At 37.8% G+C, this 9294-nt stretch overlaps 1 protein-coding gene across 2 annotated transcripts; it reads right to left on the bottom strand.

Moving 5' to 3' along the window:
• Positions 1-2331: 2331 nt before the first annotated feature.
• On the bottom strand, positions 2332-8750 carry LOC146461398 (uncharacterized). 2 transcript variants are annotated; one of them, XM_085086885.1, is made up of 6 exons: positions 8533-8750; positions 6233-6295; positions 5557-5598; positions 4097-4162; positions 3713-3856; positions 2332-2578 (listed from the first exon to the last, which is right to left on the bottom strand). In XM_085086885.1, the coding sequence occupies exons 1-5, from the start codon at positions 8642-8644 to the stop codon at positions 3720-3722; spliced, it is 420 nt and encodes a 139-aa protein (XP_084943011.1). In that variant the 5' UTR covers positions 8645-8750; the 3' UTR covers positions 2332-2578; positions 3713-3719. The 2 variants fall into 2 exon arrangements, with proteins under 2 accessions (XP_084943011.1, XP_084943012.1); XM_085086886.1 differs by having other exon boundaries at positions 2440-2578; positions 3705-3856; positions 8533-8744.
• Positions 8751-9294: the final 544 nt, after the last annotated feature.

Raw genomic sequence — 9294 nt, 5'->3', positions numbered from 1 at the left:
TGACTTTGTGTCTGACATAGTGTCAACCTGCGGCCCTTAAAACACAACAGAATTCCATGTCTCAAACATTCACTTAAAATTACACGAGGTGAAACTTATTTTAAACTTAAGGACAGTGCGTACTAATTCCAAGGAAAAGAAGATCTTAGCAAATTGCATTGAGTGATCCGAAAAGAAAATTGGGGATACCCACGCATTTTTCAAAGAAAATTAATCGACAATATTTGTAAAAAGCGCTAAAATACATAAAATATGGAATTTTTCTCAAATTTTTAACTTAATTGTCTCTGAAAAATGCATGGTTACCCCCAAATTTCTTTTCGGATTTCAATAACACTTGCTAAATCTTCTTTTCCCGCGTATTTATAAACTGCGCAAAAAATACGTTTGAATTAGTAGGCACCGTCCTTAAAGAAATCAGAGCATCTCGGACCATCACTAGATGCGCAGAGTGTATGCGCAGTAGCAAAGGTAGGCACCGTCCTTAAGAGGAAACTAAGGGTAAAAAAACAGTCATGTAAGCCTCGAACCCGAGTCATGTCAGTCATTTGCTTCATTTTTCTATCCATAACCACTATTCCAACAAGGACCAACTGCCGAAATTGTAATTTTTAACGTATTCATAAAGCTATAGAGTTACCCATCAAAATAAACAAAAGCTACTGTGTAGCACGGACATTTTGCGGGAGTTTTATTTAATTTGCCGATTGGCGATTTTTTGTGGTTTGCGGGAACAAATTTTGGCGGTTCGAGATGAGTGAAATTTCTGCTGTGAACTAATTTTTGCGATTCTCTGTTCAAGCAGCAGAACATTTAAGTCGGAGAAACCTTCAACTTTTGTTGTACGGTATGTTGAGCCACAGTTCACTCTACTTACATATTAGAGGCATATCACTGTAATTCCTTAATACTGCGCAAAGGGACTGAACAACAACAAAACAAAACAAAAAGCCCAGCACTAACCATGCAGAACAAAACACTCACCATCTGTTAAGCTTCATTAATACGAGATACAGACTACCGTATGTATCTGAGCTCTGGTTGGATTTTCCAATGGAAAATCATGTTAATGTTCTTGTTTAAGTCCAATGTATATTGCCCCAGTGGCACAAGTCTAGCGGAGTGTTGAATTTGACTGAAGGGAGTTAATTTTTGCGGCGTTTTATTTTGCGGGTTTGTTTTTGTTCGGGAACTAATTTTTGCGGATCGAGGTCAATCCGCAAAAATTAGAACCCGCAAAATTTTCATGCTACACGGTAACCGTTTTGAAATCAGTGCCTTACCCTAATTACTGTAGATCAGTGCTTAGCCCCAAAATGATGTTCCTTGCCTAGCTGGAGCTCTATTCACTCAGTTCTCTGCCTAATAAATCGGGGTCTTTTCCCGTGTATATTTTGTATGTACATCAGTACTATGAAGATAAGGAATACGACATTATGTAAACCTCATAAAGTGTCCAAGGTCAGTTCAAGATACGGAGACAAGTTTAACCCAAGAAATTCTGGACAACGTCCGGATCAAAATGTTCCAGCCTGGGCACCAACTTCGGACGCCGTGATATGTAATAAATACGAAAGCATTGGAGTTGCTTTGTACGCGTTAAAGAAGTCCCGTGACTTCCCAAAACATCCCACAATTCCCGAATTCGTGCCCAGTCTTCCATGTTACTGAAGCCGTGCTAATATACAGCTTCCATGTACAAATCTCGACAGCAACATTGTCCGTATTTGGCCAGTCGCTTTGCCGCGTACTGGACACGGGCGGATAATGCTCGCGCGCGAGAATCCACCTTTTAGGCACTTTCAACCTCGTGGGTTCAGTAGTCTGAAACGTTGCATATTGGCAGTAGACTGCAAGCAGTCCCTTTCTGGATAGTCGAGAGGTCGAGCGAAATTAGCCGAGCGAGAAAAAAACTGGAGGGAACGAGTGGAGTGGGGCTTCTCTTCTTGTTTATTTCTCCTCGCTCCAGTCTCGCTGCGCTGTGAGCGCACCCTCTCCACTGACCAGACAGGGACTGCTTGCAGTCTATATTGGTAGGAAAAGAAAGCATATAACACAGTGTTTATATTCTATTTTAGTTCACACTCGGCTCCCCTTAGCACCAAATTGTAATCAAATCGCCGTTAAACCTCAGTGGAAATCCTTATCAAGAGCGAATCGTCACACAATTTGCTGTTATTCAAACACATCAACAATTGTCTGTGTTAACAGCCATTTACAAGGCGTCGGTTTTATGCAAAGATACACACTGTCTCGGAGTGGTAAATTGGCCCCTTCCGGCAAGAAAACAGTAAACAGGAAACAGTAGCCCGAGAATACAACTTTCTCACGTGAATTAAGGGTATAACTTTTATTTTGCTTGCAGTCTATAAGTCTATCAGTTCCTATAAGCAAAGCGTTGAGCATTAAGCACTACATTTCATTTAGTTTAGTGTTAAATATTAGACCTGGAGAAAGGTCTTGATTAAATAGTGGTGCGCCTCTCTTATTTCGTAGAATAAAGCTGAAATAATTGCGAATTTCCATTGACGGTAGAGAAGCTTATTTTGCAGACTTGATGATGATCCAAGCGTTTCACCTGAAACAAAAACGAAGAAATCGCCCTTTTGAGCCAATGAATTTCGTGTCCTTCGAACTTCATAAAACTCCAAGGCCTAACTTACAGAACATGATAAAAGACGCAGAGACCGATACAACGTAGAATTACGGTTTAAAGGTTAATTACTATATTTCGGATGGCCAAACCAGCCTTCTTCAGGTACAATGAAAATTTACATTGAGACATACGCTTATCATAGTAGCAGAGCTACGTAAAACTAACTTGATTGACAGTATAAAATATGAAACAAATGAAAATAATAACAAAAAATAAAAAAATTTAAAAGGAAAAAAGCTAGTAAATTTCTTCGCGAATATTGAGGCCATGTGGAAGAAGTGTTCTGCCTTTTAAGATTATTTGAGGCGTTATTTTTTTCTCGTTTTTTTTTTTTTTCAGGCGAGCACGGGCCGCGAGTCACGCCGTCGCGCGTGACTCGTGCCCCCACGCTCGCCGCGTGCTTATCTCGCTCGCCTGCAAAAAACGAAACAACTGTTCTGCGGGCTATTCAAGGCCTGGCGCATGCATGTTGATTCATAGTCGGACTGTAACCGAATGTTTTTTCCCTTATCTATGATCCATTTTGTTTTGGAATTCAATTTGAGTTCAGTTAGTTCAAGGATGAAGAACTAAGAGTAATATAGCTTTCAGAAGGAAAATTCGTTGGTAAAAATTTGATTGGTTGGAATCTGAAGTTGCTCAAATAGGCCATTTCCGAGTTGCTGTGAACCTCATTTTGAAAGCGAGGCTAAGTGCAAAACTTTTCATATTAAAATTACTTTTGTTTGCATATGAATGAAAACTAATTTTCATAACAAAAATTTTGCTCTTAGCCTCGCTTTTACAATGAGGTTCAAAGCAACGATTAGTGAAAGTAATCAGGCTTAGAGGAACGAGACCCTGAACGACTAAAGTTTAACGGCACCCTCAAAACAAAATTTAGTTAATTAGCAACTCGTTTTTTCCAAACCATCCACAAAATTACCGGGCCCTTTTTTTCACACGACAAACTCTCAAAACTATACGCTGTTGTCAAGTTTGAATTTGACGGAACCCGTGATTGAAGCAAACGTTGTTATACCTAGGAGGGTTATGAATTTTACCGTACTTTAATACCTGATCATTAACAGAATTCGGGGCAAGTGCGGTGACAGAACCTCCTAGCTATACTTCTGTACCGGACCACATGCATGGCAGCACATTTTCCTCTGTACGAGCTAAATCGTCTGCACAGGGACGGGAAGATGTCGTCACATTTCTCTAATAAGAACGAAACAAACACAAGTTTGAAAAGTGACTCTCCTGACTTGCGACTGGTGAGCATTAAATCTAGATTTCAGCACTAATTTTATTACAGAAACAAATGTGGGCAGAAACTCGACTAGTTTGCTTTTACATATGAAAGGCATTGAAGTTTGTATTAAAATTAAGCCAACATCAGCCTCACTTCCACGTAAAAGCCAGGTCACTAAGCACACAACTGTGAAATGGACTATTTACTTCCTCTGGTCTCTACGGCGTTCTTGTAGTAGTCTGTGGCGTCATCAACATCATAGGCCATATCATCTGTGTTTAAATTGAAAGAAGCAGAATCACTTTGTGGCCTACTCGATTAGCTTTGCGCTCGTTAGGATGTTTCACCGAGCAAATATCTTTAATTAACGTAATTGTCTACAGTTTACACTAATTGGCAATGTATCGTCTAACGGTCGCTGTGGTATAAGTAATTACCATTAGTATATTTAACAATTATTCCACAAGCACGCGTTGGATATGAGATGATAGATAGCCAACGAGGCGCGTAGCGTCGAGTTGGCTATAAGCATCTCATATCCAACAAGCGCGAGTGGGATAATTGTTTTATTAAAAATAATCAAGAAATATTTGCTAGATCTTGCTGATTTCGCTTTGCAAGAACAACCAGAAGACAAGTTAATGGCCGCTATTTCTTAGGCATGGTATAATGGCTCATATACCATGGCCTCTAAGCCAATCATATGCCTGGAATTGCATTATACAATGATCCAGTTTTTAATAAAGCAAATTAAACCTGGGCATAGTGTTTTTCGTGCGCTCTGATTGGCTAATCAAACACTGCGAAGTACGTATTTGCCACTCATCCGCTGCCATTAGAATAGATTTAGACTCGCGTTTACGGCAAACGGCAAACGTAAGATTCGCGTTTATGTTTTCTTGAAAACATGAGAACATAGATTAGAATAGTGCAAAACAATTTTGACCTTTCATGCTAACGCAAAGCTACTCAATTTCATTGAGAAACTGGAAACAGTGGGCGGCAAATGAAGGGTTAATATGGTCACGTGGTCATTTCTTCCGTTTGCCGCAAACGTAATTCTAAATTTCGCTATTATCCTGAATTTTGAGCGGGTTTTTACGCCACTTTATTTGGATCAGACATAAAGTGACTAACGCATATCCATTGGCTGCCAAAGTATTGTTAAATACCCACCACCTCCCCCATACACTTCATTAACTAGAAAATACAGAAAAACGTTTACACTAATAATAGTTACAGGAAAGGGAAAACAGGTATGAGTAGAGTATTAGACTTACTAAAGTAGAAATATGTTTGTCCCATGAACCAAGTTTACATTGTAATGGCCTTAACTCCCACGAGTCTTCCTGTAGCTCAGTGGTAGAGCATCCGAACTAGTAATCAGAAGGTCTTAGGTTCGACTCCTGATAGGAGCACTCGGATTTTTTCGGAGTATGCCTGTGTCATTTACTGAATAATACATCATTCTCATAGAAATACGAAGTATGTAAAAAGACTTTTATAAAAGGGTGTAACTCCACACAGCTTGAATGCGAGAAATGAGTCACTCTGTTGAAGTAAGAAGGTTACGATAACTTCGTTTTAACTTTAAAAACTCTATAAATTCTTTCTTCGGATTGCCTTAAAATAATTTCAAGCACAGACTGAAGTGATAAATAGTTACCTCTGGCGATCATATCCCTCTCGTCTGTAAATGCGGTCTTGTCTATAAAAGGAAGTTATTTAACGGAAAGTTATGCCGGTAATACTGGTCAATTTTATTTTCGAAATAACCAAAAAAAGACAACTGACAAACAAACAAACTCACGAGTAAAAATGCCCAATCACGCAATTGTCCACCAAATAAATTGCAGGTTTAAGTTCAAGTTCAAGTTTATTTAAAGCTCTCACACAAATTTTTATACACATTTAAAATGTACAGTCACCAGAACAATAACACATTAACAAACAGTACATACAGAGAAATTCAATTACCAAGAGGTTTTTTTGTACAGAGTTTGTGGCACCTAAATATGATAAAACTAATCGAGGGAGTGAGCCAAAATATCTAGAATTAATGAAAATAACAATGAACAATCAAACATGTCTATTTGCAAATTCATACAATTCGCACGGCTTTGAAACAGACCTTAAATTCTTCCTTTATAACTGGAATTTCGAGCCGTAAACAATCCAGTCTTTTCACCAAATAATTCTTCATTTATCAGCATCTGGGAAAACAGGCACTTGTTTAACCAAGGTATTTCGTTTTAGATTGACTGAATAAGCGCAGCAGGCCTTCGCTCCTTAAACTCACTTTTGTCTTTTATCTTTGAGTTTAAGTAAGCGAGAATAATCACCTTCTGGGAGATACTCGGTGTCGGTAGTTTCATCAACCAAAGCCCTTGCATCCACATCTGAGTCTGAAACACAATGAAAATTACACTGAACGAACAGATAACTAGACTGCAGGAGTGTTAAGAAAAGTCGTGCTTGGCTCTTCTTTTGCACGGCACATTTTTGCGCTAATCACTGGTTTTCTCCGCCTTAAAAGAGGACTTTCAATCAAAACTTTATCTTTTAAAATCGTCTATGGTGTTTAAGATTTGCCTCAACATAGTAAAGTAGGAATCTGAATATTTGCAATAAGCGTAACCCGTGACCGAATCTTAGGGAAACTCGCTTACAACAACAACAACAACAATTTATCTGGTTAAATCTGATGTTGTCAAAAAATACTTTTTAAAAGAACTTTATTCGATGTAGATTGCACTTGCCTCCACCCGACCCTTGATTTGATTGAATAGTTCGTTCAACATTGTTGAAAGTGTAAAAAAAATGTTGAAAAATTTGCAAAAAAAAAGCCATACATTGCTTTGTATTTTATTGTTTTTTTAGAATAATTGTTGCTTAATTATCTCTAAAAGAAATGCTTTATAACCCCCATTTTGTTTTTTGGATTTCAATAGCCCTTGCTAAGATCTGCTTTTCCCACATAGTCATAAGCCACACAAAAATACTTCTTTATTAGTAGGCACCGCCCTTAAATAGATCGTCCTGGCAACGCGTGCGCAGAAAATTGCCGAACAAAGAACAAAGCCAATTAATCAAAAACTACAACTGAAATTTCTTTTATGAGTGTTCTGTATTGAATAGATAGATCGGTAGATAGCTGAGATAAGATGTTATGACAGCGTTAAACGATGATAATTTGTGCGACGTTTTATCAAGAACCCCTCGCCAGCCAGCTATATATCAATCAGTCAGTTTTGTTAGAAGCCTTATGACGGTAGAAACCCAACCGAGTTTACCGTGTAATTATCAAACCCCTTTTACGCTGATAACAACTTACTTGCCTCCTCACAACACAGTTTTTAAATTTTTTATAACTGACCTCTTTTAAATTTTAATCAGTTATGCTTGACCACATTGTGCAAGCCTTAGGTCCTAATTGGTTCTGTCGCACCAGTTGTTCATGACTTATTTTTCTAATCAACCCGTCTTAAGCTTCGCCCTCGCATTGATTGGCTTCATGACTGAGCAACTAATTCTGTTCCTCAATTTACACTAAGCGGTTGTGGTGAAGCTTGTTGCGTAAATGATGTCTGTGATGTATAAGTAGACTTACCACAACTTGTCTTCTTATTCGCCGAAACGGACTTCGAGAATGTGTATCAGGAGCCTCTAATTACCCTTGCAGATTTTCATCTCAGATACTTTCTTCTTTATGTTTGTGATAAGTAGCAGGAATTTAGTGCATGCTAGTCAATTTTACTTTCTAATTTTTCCGAAAATGACTGAAGGCGAAATGAATCGCAAACAAAAACTTAATCTCGTACTGGGCGGCCGACCACCGCGCTAGGGTCCCACGTATCGACTGCGATTCAATTATATGACACTCCTTCTAGATTTAGAAGTAGGCAGTAAATATTTTGGGAATTTTTTCTGAAAAAATATTTCGTTCGACAGTGCCAAACGGTGTTAAAGTCCGAGAATCTATCACGTGGGATAAACCGTTCACACGTAACGATAAGTACGTTCAAACCAAGTGAAAGTTACTGTTATCAAAGATTGGAGTCAAAATTAAAACGTTCCTATATCAGTGTTAACGACTTTTCACAACTGAATGGTGTTATTAACTTGTTTAGAACTCGCTTAAAATGGAAACTGTTTTTGTAGTTCAAAGTTTTGAGATTTCTGGTAGATCTGTAAATCTGGTAAAAATAAAAACTTTTCCGAAATTTTTACAAGCATTAATCACAGGACTTCGCCCTGTAACAAAAGAGTACAATAGAGTGATCCATTTTCCTTAGACTTCCGAAGTACATCTGATGACGCTTTCCGTGTTAAAGGTCACACAAATATATATTATTTTACTAGTAAAACCCTCAAAACAATTTTTTAAGCTGACAAAAACGTAATCCACTTAACGTTAGTTGATATGCTATCTTTTTGTAAATTAGAAATAATTCCACTTCCCATCGTGGTGATTGTTGATAGTAAAAAGCGACGGTTATCTCCACTTTAAAGCACTGTAGAGTCTACTTAAGGAATCTTTTATCATTAGACAAAATATTTAGGCACAAAACTTGCTGAAATGGTCAAGTCGGTTTATCACCGGCATAAAATAATTGAACTTCAGTGATAAAGAAAAGCAAACCTGTATCGATGTTGTTCCAGATATCTTTTTCAGAGGAAATTGATGCCGTTTGGACGTCATAATTCCCCCAAAACGCCAGAAAAATGACTAGGAAAGCTGTTTTAAGCGGCATTGTGCTTAGAAAAAACAGCTGAAAAACAATATGGCAGTTTGTGAACTTCAGTGAACTTCGAACAGACCGGCGCTGGACTATTGGGGAATGCTTCAATGTTCAAATTTATGTAAGGAGAATGTGTTGTTTTAATAAACTTGTTATTCATTGATTTAACTGGTTGATTAGAGGAATCAATTGATTGGATTAATTTTTTATGTTAGCAATTAACACCACGGACGACACGCCAATCCGCAACGCTACAAAGGGAATAAATCTATCATATTTTCGTTGTTTTGGCACCAAAAAAACCTGAGACTCACTGTAACCAAAGCAAAGAAATTCGGCATTTTCCATTTTGAGTAAGGATTTTCAAAATAATATTTCTTAATTAGTAAATTCTGTTGAATAATTTGTAAACGGTAACAAATGCTTTCGTTTGCACCAATGAATGAATCTGCTATAATTGGCCTACATAAATTAAGAAGAGGTGGAACTAAATGATGTATCCTCTGATGAAAATTGCCACAATTTTTTTTCTAATAGTTTTAAAACACATATAGCCACTCCCATCGGTAATATTTACAGTGCGAGGTCTCATAGCGGCAACTTTTCTCATAAAGTAAAATTGATATTTTTTGTGATTTCCGCTCGACAGATGTCACCTAGAA

This window comes from Pavona decussata, unplaced genomic scaffold (genome assembly GCF_977016875.1).
Source record: "Pavona decussata unplaced genomic scaffold, jaPavDecu1.1 SCAFFOLD_198, whole genome shotgun sequence".
In the NCBI taxonomy this organism is placed as follows: Eukaryota; Metazoa; Cnidaria; class Anthozoa; order Scleractinia; family Agariciidae; genus Pavona; species Pavona decussata.
Note: the sequence above shows the minus strand (reverse complement) of the source record. Positions and strands in the feature narration are given on the sequence as shown.